Source organism: Stegodyphus dumicola, chromosome X1 (genome assembly GCF_044657685.1).
Source record: "Stegodyphus dumicola isolate Sdum_Otavi_A_Nest chromosome X1, ASM4465768v1".
Lineage (NCBI taxonomy): Eukaryota > Metazoa > Arthropoda > Arachnida > Araneae > Eresidae > Stegodyphus > Stegodyphus dumicola.
In genome coordinates this window covers 172,755,500-172,771,080 of record NC_140780.1, presented here as the reverse complement: position 1 = coordinate 172,771,080, position 15,581 = coordinate 172,755,500, and the positions used below count along the sequence as shown (strand labels likewise).

The 15,581-nt window shown below is 32.2% G+C and overlaps 1 protein-coding gene across 2 annotated transcripts in view; it reads left to right on the top strand.

Annotated features, from left to right (window-relative positions):
• The window catches only part of LOC118200991 (kelch-like protein 5), a 139,688-nt gene that overhangs the window by 32,790 nt on the left and 91,317 nt on the right, over positions 1-15,581 (top strand). For both annotated transcript variants that reach the window (XM_035372991.2, XM_085808297.1), the window contains exon 3: positions 8,225-8,421. In XM_035372991.2, coding sequence (XP_035228882.1) covers positions 8,225-8,421 — 197 coding nt within the window. The remainder of the gene's footprint in view (positions 1-8,224; positions 8,422-15,581) is intronic.

Here is a 15,581-nt window from a genome sequence, read left to right as displayed (position 1 = left end):
TGGAAGAAATGTATTAATAATCTCTAGATTCAGACAGTATTAATATAGAAGAAGGTTTAGAAATCCTTAAGTATCTCCTTCCCCATAAAACCAAAAAGTTGCATTGCAAGAATAAACATTAAGCATAATAGCCACCATTGTGTCAAGGAATTATCGCGGTTTCCACCAAAATCTTGTTAATTTTAAACATGTGATTGATATTCATCATTCAGTGTACCTGGCAGTGCAGTAGATTATGCTGAAAACAGAACAACAACCTAAGCACTGGAGGTATTCTTTTAATAAGAAAGATAATTTTTCTGATGATCGTATCGGTGGAGGTGTCATAACCTCACTAGACTATCCCTCGACTCCAGTTTTATTAGCAACTAGCTTCCAAGCTGTTCCCATTAGAGTAAGTATACAAAATTTGAATTCAATTTATTCTGTTTACTTGCCTGCAAATTATCACATTGACCAACAAGATTTGGACTATCTCATAGGTCAGCTGCCTCATCCTTATATCATAATAGGAGACTTTTAACAGCCATAGCCCGTTCTGGGGGAGTGAGGACACTAATCTTCGAGGCAGACAGATAGTGTAAATGATCAAAGATCATTGCCTCTGTCTCCTAAATAATTGAAAAGATACCTACTTCCACGAGCCTACGAGGACTTTTCATGCTATTGATCTTGCCATCTGCTTACCATCCCTGTTACCTTTTTGTACATTTTGCATTGGGAATGATCTTTATAACAGCAATCATTTCCCCATTTTTTTAACTCTTTCATGAGGAGTAAACCCTATGTCAAGATTCCGTCATTTTATATTTGATTGAGCAGACTAGGAACTCTTTTCTTCTAATGCAGAGCTCACAGAGGAAATGGTAGACTGTATATGTGCATATCGATGATGCATTGCGAGTTGTTACAAATGTTATTATTCAGGCAACTACATTTTCTATACCTAGAACATCAAGAAAATCGCTAATATATTCCAAACAAATTTGTGGAATCATGATTGCCATGAAGTTTCGAAAACTCAGAGAAACGTTTGGGGGATTTTTTATAGACATCCCCACTCTGTGAAACCTAATAGCCTTCAAAAGAGCCAAAGCAAATGCATGAAAAAGAAGATGGCAGAGCCAGAGGGATTCATGGAAAAGCATTTGGAATATATAAAGACCACTCACTTTTCTTTCTGACTGTGTCACGAGCTCCATGTAAGAAATATGTAGATTCACTCTCTAACAGTGCACCCTGGTAACACTGTAATATGGCTAAGTGATTACAAACTCAGCATTTGTCGCCTACAGAGTTCTTCAGTAGAAATTGCAAATACTATTGACAAGACATTTGCTGCCATTTCTTCGAGCAGAAATTATTCACCTGCATTTCTTTCTGTCAAGCTGCACTATGAGAGAAATCCCATTGCATTCAACCCTTGCAACTCTAAGCCTTAAATAGAGATTTTATGATGCTTGAGTTAGAGCTCTGTTACTGATATATAGGCCTAATCCAAGTCTAGATGGTGTAAGTTATAAAATGCTGAAACATCTGTTTGACTAGTTATTGACTGCCCTTTACTATCAGGTGCTGCCGTTTACTTGCTCTTTACTATCAGGTTTGGAAGAAGCTTACTTTTCTCAGTGCATGGAGGAGAACTGTTATTCCTGTAGCTAAGCCAAGTAAAGACCCAAACAATCTCTCAAACTCTCAGCCAGTTGTTCTTACGAGTTGTGTATGCAATCTGTTTGAAAAAATGGTAAATAACCTAGTCCAGCAGTTCTCAACCTTTTGACTAACATGTACCACCTAAACAAAAAATGAAAACCTTTAGTACCACCACTATAAAGTACTACTACCACTACCACGCTTGAACAAAGCTCAGATCGCATAAATTTATGAGTGTTAGAGAAAAAACTCAATCAGAATGTTGGGATTTTAATTTTTGAATTTAATAGTTAAAAATACTTTGCTTCTTTGCATTGAGAACCCCTGGCCTAGTCTATTTCTTAAGCAAGGATTGACTGCTTTGGCAGAAGTTTTCGAACAGGAAGAAGGTTGCCTTGAGACTGTGTGATGAGTGTTACTCTGTTCAGCTTAAAATAAACTCCATATTAAAGAAACTTCATCTCACTGTTTTAAAATTGTTGTATGTTGATGATATACAAATTAGCTGTTATGGTGCAATTATGAGAGAGACATGTAGAGAAGCAATTATTGATCTCTCTTAGCAGGATCCAGGACTGGTCAAATAAGGATTTATGTTTTTGAAACCGAAGACTGTTTGTGTGCCCTTTTGTAGGAAGTGAGGTCTCCACCTTGAGCCTACCTGAAGTAAAGTTTTTCAAGGTGACGATCAATCACAAGCTGACTTTTCTTCCTCACGTACAAGAGATGGGGAAGAAGCATTTCAAAATATTAAATATCTTAAAAGTCCTGGCAGACACCTCCTAGGGCACAGAATGTGGTGTAATGCTTCACATTTACAGAGCCCTAATCCACTTATTGCTTAATAGTGTATGAAGCAGCATGAATAATACTGAAATAAGATCTTATTCATCATCAGACTCCACTGCTCTAGCTTTCAGAACATCTGTTGTATAGATGTATGTTGATTCAGACGAACCACCACTCTTATTGGGGCACGAGCAGTTGTCTTTTCTGCATTATTACCATTATTACAGCATATTATGCTACCTGACCATTCTTCTAATCTTCAACTGCATGATGTGTGACCTTCTGTGTGAAGCACGCCTTCTTGTGTGTCTTCATCTTCCATAAGTCTTCACTCACTTATTGAAGAGTACTGCATGTTTGATGTACATACCCATCACAGTAAAGCATTTTGAAATACCACCCTGGGAGAACATACAAATTCGGCTTCTTTATGTCTTTACACCATCATATTTAAGGATGCATTGATATCAGCTGCTCATATTGGAATGTCGTTCATAATCAAAGATCATATCAAAGTTAGATGACTACGTGATGCATGCTCTGTACTAACTTCTAAATTAACTACTCTGTATTATGCTCTTTTATTTATATCAAAGCAGTGGCAGAGAAAATTCAGAAATTATTCTTATTCATTTAGCATGCTAAAAGCTTTAGAAATATTCTCAGACACCCGAAATCTAGTTGTAAAAATTCTAAAGTGTAATTTAAATTTGAAAAGTTTTGGATATTCTATTCTTTAATGTTGGGTTCCTGGTATGTCAGTATTAAAGAAAACGAGCTAGCAGACATCACAGCAAAGTCTGCTGTGGAAACATTTAAGTCAACCTGTTCCACTAAGGGATGCTAAAACTACCAACAACAACAAACTTATTAATGAATAGCAGCTACTCTGGTATATGCAGGTAAATAATAAATTGAGAAGAATAAAACCTGAAGTGGAGTATTGGGAGGCCACTAAAAGCAGAAAGAAGAATGATTTTAACTCACCTTAGAATTAGTTATTCTGGAGCTACTCATCATTTCTTCTGAAAGCCGAGAGTGAACATTTGTGTTTAAATTCCAATGTTCAACATTCTGTTTGTCACATCCTGACTGATTGTCCATATTTCTGGAGGCTTTATTTAAAGTATTTTAATGTCTATGACTTGCATCTTGCCCATTTAATTGGGAAAGAGATCATTCCCAATGTATTTAAGTATCTGAAAGAGATGGGTTATTATTATTCAATTTGATTTAATAAGGGCTATTGTGTATTTTAATATATCTTTATCGGATACCATGTTTTTTTTTTTTGCTTGACCTGGTTTTATATTTGTAGTAATTTGCTGAGTTTTAATCATGTAATCATCTTAGCATATTTTTGTAATCATCAGTTTGTTGTTTTTTTAATTATGTGGTTTAACTACTTAGAATTAATATAATTTGTGTTCTTGCACAGTAAAATAATTTTTGGTTTCTGCACCAGAAATTATACCAACCAACTTAACTAATTTTGTCGTTTTCATTTTTACACAAAACAGAACTAGGAGGTGTCAACATGATTAAGCTAAACTAGTCAAAGCTGATATTGTTAGCCGAGATGCATAATGAAAGCTTGTAGAGACGATTTTTGGGAAGTAGGCAAGATGAAAAATGAGCAATGCCTTCGCCAGGAATCGAACCTCAGACCTCTGGAATACGTGCTCAACATGCAGACCACCAGACCAAGAAGGCAACAGGAATACCTTATATACTCCCCCTTTTAAAGGGTGGCTGGGGTTTTTAGGGGACCCAATCGCCAAATCCTGGTTGATGAGAATCATCATCCAACACCCTTTCAGTTCGGGTGCCACTGTAGAGACATTAGGATTTTTTAGAAGCAAGAGAGGTGAAAAATTAGCAACGCCTTCGCCAGGAATCAAACCGCAGACCTCTGGAATACGCACCCAGCATGCAGAACACCACACTAAGAAGGCGAGAGAACTAATTTATAAGCTATAGTCTGCAATGTCAAGACTGAGTACTTTCAAATTATTGTCAATAGTATGATTAATATTGCTATGTCAAAGGTGATATTTTAAAACAGTGCTTTGGTATATGCTTTAGAGCCAATAACTAACAATCATTAATTTATCTTTTAATGAATTTTTAATTTTTTATTTCTTATTTAAAATTAGGCAAAACAGAAACCTATGTTTATAATAGATCTTGAATAAAACTCTTAATAAGTTCTAGAGCAATCGGCCAAAGACTCTATAAGAAATTTTATGTGGAAATATATTTTAATCGCCAAAGAGGGCGTAAATCTTTTATGATGTATACTTCCTTGTTCTTGGATCTGGCAGTGCCAGTTGAATACGTGTTAGACTTGAATAAACTTGGAAATTTTGAAACCTGATTCGTAATGTTCATTTACCTTTGTGATGTTATGTGTGATTTGAATTAATGTTTCTTGAACCAGGATAACTTGAAATCTTGACAGTTATTATAATATTTTATAGACAAAAAAATTTATTTTACCTCTCTTAGTTAATTTGACATCTTTCTTCATCATTCATCTGAGGCAACAGCCTCTCTTGTCCCGGACTCTTGCCCCGGACTAGTCCTGGACCTTGCTAAGGGAAATTTCTTTTATCAAAATCTCAATTCTGGAGTTGAGAGATTACAATTCTCAAATGTTTTTTATTGCTGTCTTTCTTGGGTGAAATGATATATCTATAAATTCGAAATAGCTTTCTTATATCTAACTTCCTATCCAACTTTTAAGTATGTGTCCAGCTCCAATTTAGTCTGTTAAAATCTTTATTTTCTATGTCATGGGTAAGAAATATTTTTTCTTGGGTATATTGTTAGAAAGGCATCATAAAAGCATAGATAACAATATAAAAAACATTTGGAAAAAAAGTATCGGTGTTTTTTCTGAAATGTAAAAGAATATTATTAAATGTTTTTTTTAAACTTTTTTTTAAGAATTGCTCTTACTTCCTGAATGTTGCTAGTATGTCCTTGGAGGGTAAATGTGCCACAGTTTGAGAACCATTATAAAAAGAAGTGTGGCATTGCTTTGTGACCTAAATTTTTGCTCTTGACCCAAATTTTTGTTAAATGTATTTAAAACAAAGTGGAAGTCTGAAAAAGTATAATAAGGGCATGCTGAAGTTTTGCCTGATTATATGGGCAGAATCGCTATTTCAAAATGAAATGAAATTTGTATTTTTGGAATTAAGCTCTATCTTTAATTAATCTTTATTATAAAGTTGTCAGGCTTTTTAAGAAAGGAATTTAATAAAATTTTAACAAAATTAAAATTTCTTTCAAATATTTTTACTTTTACTCTATTTTAGCTTATTTAATAATGTCTACTTTCTTTGAGTCTAATATCATAATATCATAGTCTAATAGCATAATATCCAATGCAATTTTGTTTTATCAGGTATGTAACTGTCGTGGTAGGTAATGCTCTAAATTAGACATATATCTAGAACTTTACAATTATTTAGACTCATCCAGGACTAAATGTAAGGTTTGGATAAAACAATGCACTGAAAATCTGCTTATTAAGAAGAGTGAAAGAATGATAAAATGTGTGCTTTTATAATTTTTAACATCAGATTCGGCACCAATATTTTTTAATAAATTAACAATTTTATCGGTATGATAGAACCTCATTAATGCTGATGTACAGTGCAAAGTCCGAAATCCGGACTCGACGGGACTTTGGCGATTCCGGATTTGGGATTTTTCAGGATATTAGATCATCAATTTAAATCTGATTAGATGGCATGCAGAAATTATACAATTAAAAATATGAAATCGTAATTTATGAAATAAAGAACAAATATGATTTAAAGGGTGTCAAAATTTACAAAAAAAAAAAAAAAAAAAAAAAAAAAAAAAAAAAAAAAAAGCTTAATATTTATTTGTTTACTTTATTAAACATTTCTTCCAATGTGAGTTGTTCAAGTTGCTTCCACAAAAAATTCAAAAAGTTCTCCTTTTTCTTACGTCACATAGACTTTCCAATGCCATACTCCTCACATAATTTTGAGATGGATATGCCTTTATCCATTTTTTCCAACAATTTCACTTTTTGATTAATGGACATTTAAACATGGTTTCGCTTTGTAGATTCTTTGGCAGCTCCAGAATTGAAACTCTTTTTGACATAATAGAAAGTTCAAGCTTAGTTTTTATAAAATTCCCATAATAATAACTGTCTGTAAAAAATAATAAGCTGGATCAAACTAAAAGATTAGGCAGCAGCACAGTCTGCTACATTAACTGAAATGCCTTCGAATGAGTAAAGATAATTTTAGCCTAGCTTATTAGCGTCCGTTATACATTATTGGCTGTGTATCACAAGATTGGTGACGAATGCTAAATTGTTTCGCTAAATTTTGTCTTGCTCCTATTGCATACTGAATTAAGCCTGAATTGTATTAGTTTAGTTATTAACTATACCTACATTTATTTCTTACACATGCTTAAAACTAATCTGAATCCTGAATAAATAAACTCCCACTTATACTTAACGCTTTATCTAAGGCCGGCGCTAAATACTGAATGGTGCAGTCTCTATGGGTACTAAATTCTGTTACGAAGCACCTTCCTAAGTTCTAAATTTTCACCGCACCTAAACTTTGCATCCCAGTGCTTTCCATAAATCATAAAAAACTTCTCATCCCTTAATTTTGCCGCTCAGTGCTTCCCTAAATTCCAAAAATTTCGTCTTCCCTAAATTCTGCCGCCGCTTCTGGGTTTATGGTGAATAACATATCAGCTATTCTTAATTAAAATAGCACTAAATGTAATCTTTTGGCCTATGAGTTTCATTAACAAAATCCATTTTTAGTATATGAAAAGACATTTTTGTTGAATTTTTTGTCATCAACATTTCTTAGAGCATTTAAAAATCTATAATCATTGCCTAGCGTAATGTTAGCATAAAAGGTTGCCATACTCTTGTTATTTGATTACTAATATAAAAAAAAATTTAGACATCACTGCATGAGTTGTTACTGAAGCTGTCATGTATTGATAAACATGCTGTGATGAAAGCAAAATATAATAAATAATGACTCGTCAGGTTGGCGTCAGGGATATAAAATAGGTGAATGTTTCTGTAAGCACGGCGAACAGCGGTAAACGGAACGTTTGAGATGTATGCCAAGCAGATACTCAGCTATGGAGCCAAATTATTAATCTCACAAATTTATTCTTACATGATTGTTTTTCCATAACGAGGTATTTTATTTAGTGCCTAAGTGAAATTAAGAATCGGAATTTTCAAGTGAAATTCTCCACATGTTTTATTATGGAAGGAAAAAATAAAATGTGCATGCAAAAAAAGCATACCAAAAAGAAAAACGATTGTCGCTTTGAAGTCCATATTTTAGATCATTCCAGATAATGGACGTCCGGATTTCGGACTTTGTATTGTATAATATTTACTGTCACCCCTTTTTAATATCCTTTCATCATTCAAATAATTTTGCTACTGATATTCCATGCATGATCTATTGATGCTTAGTGCAAAATTCTTTAGTAGCTGATGCTGTATTGCTATGTATCTCTCTAAAATGAAATTCATTGGGTTCTAGTTTACATTTAGTGTTTATGGTGAGATTTATATCAGTTGCTCTACACTTACTAATTTGCTTTATGTGATAAAAGTAGCTGTTAATATGAATATTCAGGTACAGTGAAAATATGCCTGCAGTTTGTATTAATGAGGTTCATTTACTTCACTAATGTGTTGTAAAAGAAACGTTTTTAAAGCTTGACACCATTTTATTCCTTTCAGGCAAAATTGACATTAATGAAGATAATGTAGAAACTCTGTTATCTACTGCTAATGTACTGCAAATAGCTGATGTAGTAAATGCATGCTGTCATTTTCTAATTTCTTGTCTGCATCCATCCAACTGCATTGGATTTGCTCTGTTTTCTGAATCTCAGGGTTGCATGGAATTATATCAAGTTGCTCACAACTATATCATGGTAACTGACTTAATGATAATCATGATACAGAACATAAATATAATTACCTTATTTATTCTTTTTGACTTCCTAACTAACACTTGATTGTTTGTGTACTTAAATATTTTATACTGTTCTGTAATTTAAATTGAATAAATTATCAGCAGTGCTGTTGTATAAAATTTTGAATTTAGATTAATAGCTGCCTTAATTAAAAATTTTAAAGTTTTAATACTGCATGTAGTAGCTAGGCATCTTGAAAGAAAATTATACATTTTATTGTTTTTTATGTTGTCTGATATAATTTTTTAGGGAAAACTAATGGGAAAATCAACATCTCATGTTTTATGAATGCATTTCAAGGTTATAGCATTTTTTAAAAGTTTATTTCATTCACTGTAATGTTTTGTTGAAGTGGCTTGGAAGCTTTAATATGTTAAAATATTTAATGTAATTTTAGCAAACTGTTCTTGCAGTGGAAATTGTTTTAGTATGTGTCTGTATTATGTTGAAATGACCTGAATCTGAGATACAGAGGTGATTGCAGTTGTTCTTACTTGTGAGTTATAGTTGCTACATAAGCATTAATAATGGGAATTCTAATTTCATTAAAATCATGTGGTAAACTGACATTAAAAAAAAAGTATTTTCTACATATGTTGTTTTAAAAATTTGTTGTGTTATATTATCAAAAGTAAAGTTATGCTCTAATATATTATCTCCTTGGCTGTTTTTATTTTAATTGAAAGTACTTTTCTTTTTTCTTTTCTTTTTTGGAAATTAGTTATTAAGTATTTTTTCGCAGAGAGGAACAGATAAACTGATTTTTAAATGAGGTATTTACATATTGTCTTTTAGTTACACTGATTTATGCAAATAAAAGTAAACTTGGAAAATTGATGTTCAGTACAAAATCATCAATTAAACATTCTGTGGAAGTAACAGTGAATGCTAGTAATTTAAACCACCCTAATTGCACATGGAGTTAAAAACACACATGTCGTCTTTCAATTAGTGCTTAGGATATGCAGTTAAGGACAGAGTAGGCAAATGAAGTATGATCATCTGTTAGATAAGTATGTCTCAGACATCATTTATATTCTAAATCTTGTCCTGGATTTATCTAAATTTTAGACAAATGTCAGTGATGCTTAGTAATTGGTAGACGTGAAGCTGATTAGTCATGGTTGGATGTCTCCAGAAACTAAATATTTGTGAAATATCATTTTTTAAGCATGCGAAAGCAATCTCTTAATATTTGAAATGTTACTGTTTTGGCATGTCAAGGCAATTTTGTGATTGCTGCTGCTGCTGCCAAAGTAAACTGTCTAAAGAAAATAACTATGCAGTAAGTCAAAATTTTCATGCAGCTGCATAGTAAATCAGCTCTGACTTGAGTACTCATTGGTGCAAGAATTAATTAATTTACTGTATAGCATTAAAACAGTGCAAGAGTGGCCTGAATAATAGGCAGTCATTGTTGTGTTTTCCTTCCTCTTCCATAGAATAGTCCTTAAGATGATATTGTCTATGTAGCCTGAATTATTGGGCATAAATTCTATTCATTGATGTGTCAAGTTTCAGCTTAATTACTTATGTTAGTACATGTATCTGGAGAGAACTTAAAATGGGCTATGTCCTATCAAATCTTCCTGAAAGATCCAGTTTTCAATGATTGGCTTATTTAGGATATGATCATGCTAAATGGCCCACCTAATTGCATTTTTACAACAGAGGTTCTGTAGTTAGCCAGAGGCATATAAATTAGGTTCTAAATACATAAGCTTTATGTTTCTATTGGAGACTGTAGATCCAGATTTTCTCCTAATATTCAGTAATGCCTGACCTCAGTGAACATATTTTATATGTCAAAAACTTGAAAATGCAGATATTATAGCCATTGTTTGTCATGTATTAGAGCTATGTTGTAGTAGATAAATCCCCAATAAGAAGTTTCCATGAGCCCAGATTTACTCTGTTAGAAGGATGAATGTTAACCATACGATATTTTATTCTCAGTATAATTAATTCCGGGGAAAGCTGCTGTAATCGGCAGACATGTTTTTAGTGATTTGGAACCATACTATGCTTTTATTCTGGATAATGGAATTATCTTTGGTATTTTTATTATCTTGAATTTTTATTACCTTCAACAAATTTTTACTGATGAACTTAGTCATGTATAAATAGCTCAATATGTTGGTGTTATAGTTTATATGAATATACAGTATGTTCCTTTCCATATATCGCATATGAGATTGAATTTTCTGTATAATTTGTTTGTGTACTAGTAATAATTCATTTTTACAGAGTTTGTATATATTTTGAAATTTTTGCTATTTTTAGAGTAATTAAGATTATATTTTTCCTTAAATTGCAAATTGTGTAAAACTTAGTATCTGAACATAGAAGACTTAAAAACACTTTTTCTAACTTTATTTTTCTATCTATTTTTTATTAAGTTTTGATGAGTGCAATTTTTTGTCAGTGTAAGCTCTTTAAAGTTATTTCGATTTTTATGTGTTTTGTATAATTTGAAATGGCAGTTTTGACTAGGACATATATTTATAAAGGTTAATAATTTTGCATTAATTTTTACTCTTTCAAGTTTCATATAATTTACATAATTTTGAAAGTACATATATTTTTATAATAATGAAAATAATTCTTTATTAGCAATTTTCTTTTCACATCAGTTTGTGTAGCATTTGCATGAAAACATAGATGATCTACTCTTAGAAAGAGATTGGATGGGTTAACATATTCACATTAACACATAAACTCAAGGTAACATCATGTGAGAAATCTTTTGTAAACTGCGGAAATTATAAATGTATATTTGAATTCTCCTCTCAGAGTTTTAATGGTGATGTTGAAAACATTAATCAATTAAAACTTTTTTCCCTGTATTTTCACATGCAGGTCAGTAAATAAATATTCCATGCTAAATTCTAAATAAATTGCAAATATTTCATTAAATGCATAATACAGAATGTAAACATGCATTTAGAGTTACATGTAATGCAATTTATGCAGTTTATAATCTTTAGGAAGAACATAATTCTTTTCTAGTGATTCAGTAACTTTCAGAAAAATTTGTTTCGAATATTTCCTCTTTTTATTTATTTTTTAAAAAATTTTTCATTTGTAGATATAGTTAGCAAATTTCTAAATAAAAAGAGTAGGCACAGATGCAGAAGGATTGAAAACCAGCAGAACATTGTAAACTACCTTTTTGTCGATCTGTCGTGCGTTATTCTGAAAATAACGTTACTCTGAAATAACGGCCAACTGCATGTATCAAGTAAATGTTTCTGGCTGTAGGAACTTGCAATAATTATTACGTAATTATGACCATTTTCAAAATAATGGGAATGAAGATCTTTATTACATTGATGGCCTTGTCAATCCATAAAGTTTAAAATATAATTTACTAAATTTGAACTTATTTAGGTTGTAAACATTTCAATTAATTCTAAACTGAAGTTAAACTTCCAGTATAAAGTTTCTCAAAATAAGATAATAATGTTTATTCAAAATAAGGTAATGAAACAGTTTTAGCACTGGTTAGTAAGATTCTGTTAATATAGTGAAACTCCACTATAGTTAATCTATTTTATAATTGAACTGCCATATATAATGATTGGTTATATCTGACAGTTAGTCCCATCCAATTTCCTATACCTTGATATTATTTGACACAGCTGTAGTGAACTTTCAGACATATGAAAATTGGATATAATGAACTTGATAAATATCTTCAACTGAAACATTTTTATATTTTTCATAATTTCTTCAAAAATTTCTGCTAGTTTTAAGTGAAAAATTACTAACCCTTAAAATTATTCACATTTAGGCTATTCAAATATCACAAGACACTTTTATGTTACTATTGTTTTATTATCACACCTATCTTTCTATGTTTCTCTGTACAGATGGATCTTCAGCTGGTCATGTTGGGATAGCAATAGTAATTGGTGACCACAAGGAAAGTAGACGTTTGCATTATGCATGTTGTATTGACATCTGAACTGCTGTATATTATGCATTATATTATGTTCCTATCAAAATTATGCCAAAAAAGGTCATAATTTATATAGACTCGTATAGTGCATTGAAAGCTTTAGAATCCTTTTAAATACTCACAATCATGTAGTTGTTGAAATTCTAAAGTTAAACTTCTGGATGTGTGGCTATCAAATTTTGCTGTGTTCCCAGCAAAGGAAATGCGCTGGAAGACATCACAGCTAAATTTGCCATTGATTTGTGCAGCCAGCTTATTCCACTTAGATATATTCACCAGGTCATGAAGGAGAAAGTATTAAATAAGTGGCAGCTACTATGGGATGCTCACTCAATAACAAGCTTAAAAGCATGAAACCTGTCGTGAAATACTGAGAATTAATTAGAAAACAAAGGGAAGAAATTATGTTAGTAATTGGCAACTCTCAAGTCCACACAATTATCTTTTGAATACCTTCTGTTAGTGCAGCACTTTTTTATTGAATGTCCATATTTTAACAGATTTCACTTGAAATATTTGATTGTAACAAAAGTTTTCTGCCAAAAAACGTTTTTTATAAGTTAGAAAAAAATCATGAAAAGCAGCACCTTTAGTGCAGGTAGTAATCACCACCCAAATCTATGATTTTCTGCCAATGTTTTGGTAGTTTTTCAAAAGCTTGCACCCAGAAACTTGGTGACCACAAGTCTAAAAATAGATCAACCTCATGTAGGATGTTCTGGGCAGAATACAAAATAGCAGCAGCAAGTGTGAAAAAAGTAGAAGTCTGAAGGAGCGATATCGGGGCTCTGTGGTGGATGGGGCAGAAGATCCCATTCGAGCCCATCCAGACAGTAAATGCAGACACGTCTTCTTGTATTATCTTGATGAAACATTACCTTTTTGGACCAGAACTCAGTTTGATGTTTTTCCTTGATAGCAGCATCAACACGGACTAGCATCTCACTGTATGCCTTACTGTCAAGGGTTTAACCTTTTTTCAGATATTCTTTGTGGATAATAAATACCATGGCAAGCCCCATCAGATACAAACCATGATCTTTTTGTTAGTTAAATTACACTTTCGAATGGTGCCAGTGGGTTCACCAATCCCCTTTTCAGCCTGTGTTGTGGAAATAATATCCACTTTTCATCACAAGTGATGATCCAGTCCAGAATTTTGTCCTTGTGATGATATTTGAGCAGATTAGTGCAGCCCCGAATACTTCTGTCCTTATCTGCTTGAGTCAGTTCATGCGATTGAACTTGTATGTCTAGCTTACGTGATATGTAGCATGACTAATGGACATCGCACTAATGTCTAACTCCTTAGCAAGCTCTCAAGTGGTTGCATACTGATCTTCTTCCACAAGTTCTTACAGGAGGGCCACATCAACATCATTAGGCTGGCCAGAGCGCTGTGCTTCTTGAATGTCATAGTCATTGTTTTTTAACTTTCGGTACCAAACCTTCACAGTGTCATAGATACAATATTAGTATCTAAAGCTGTACACATGATTTGATGACATTCTGTAGCTGTCGTTTTGCAACAGAGCTGGAAGTAAATGATGGGTGATGATTCTAATCTGGTTGTGTGATGGCCATTTCAAACATTTTGTACTTAATGGCAATGATATTTTTTACAAATTTCAGAAGACATTGTTCTAAAGCAAGTCTCTTTCTTTCAAATGCCAAAAATCATTTGACAAAATATGATTAAACACACCAAAGCGAACTGTTTGTGCAGACAATATTTGCAGTGGCAGGAAACTTCCATTAAAACCCGATATTTTAATGATTGTGACTTGCTTCTTGACTGTATAATCAGGAAAGAGATCAATAGCAATTTAGTAAAGTGCTTGAAAGAGACAGAATTTTATTATTGAATATGATTTTCTTTTGATGTTACTTCTGGGTATTTTAATGTATCTAATTTTTTTTCCCATTTTTATATTACTCCTGTTTCACATGTTATATTATTATCTGAGATTTTGTGTAGCTCTTTATCTCAGCATTCATCATCTTTTGACCGAATTTAATTTTATAAATCTGCTACTGTTCTAAACCTGTGTGTGGAAGTAATTAACATGTGTTTGGTGCTTATAATTTCTTCACGTTGTGTGCCATAAAATCCAATACCATCACCACCATCATCTTTCTGTGTGTTCTAAATAAAGGCTATGCAAGGCAATTGTAACACCTAATTCTGAAAACCTGACATAAAATGGGTGTATATTAAGAGACTGTAAATTGTGTCACACAGTAACTATTGAGTTAAATAATGTGAATGGGTTCTCAGATTGATTCCTGTTCTCTGACTGAGATAACTCTTTTCAAGGCTGGTGCTATGAATGGGAATTTTCAAACTTATACTATTCAAGGGAAGAATAAAGAATGGGTAGATTTTTATGAGTATGGAGCTGCCAAGGTGTTTTGTCTTTTTGTAAAAAGATCTGTTTTTGCCTTATTGGTTTGCTTTGTAATAGTACTTAATTAGTTTTATTCATGCAAAATGTGGAACTGAAAGTGATGGAATCTTTTCAGTTTTTGGAAAACGTGAATGAAATTTTCCTGCAGTGTGCATCCCTCTTGAATTTTTTTTATGCATTATGTAAAAGTGGTGATAAAATAATTATTTATAATTATAAATGTGTATTTTAGCGGCAGATATGTATTTTAGGAAAAGGTCTAAACCATTATTTTTATGTTAAATAATTTATCATGTAAAATTAATGTATGATGAAATGTACATGAATTTAATGTATAGTGAAATTATAAAAGAACAAAAACATGTATTAATTATAACTGAACTGTAGTAAACTTTTTTTTATCTCGTAACCTTTTCAGTTTTTACCCTTTTTGTCATTTTTCTTATTGGGTTGGATGTAACTAACCAAGCAGTTGGTCCCTTCATATAGTGTAATTTGCTTGTATTAGGCATAACTTTTTATATGGTACCCATAAACGAAAACTTTCAATTGTAAATAGACTTCTATTTTTCCTAACCTCTACTCTTCAATACGCAGCCCAATTCTATACTGCAATAATATTTTAAACACCCATAATTTAATTCTTAATATGTTGGTTCTGAAAAGAGTGTGCATTTTTTATTGCTGTGCTTCTTTACAAGCTTTCAATTTTGTGATTTTTTTTTCACTATATATTTGATGTAAAATTA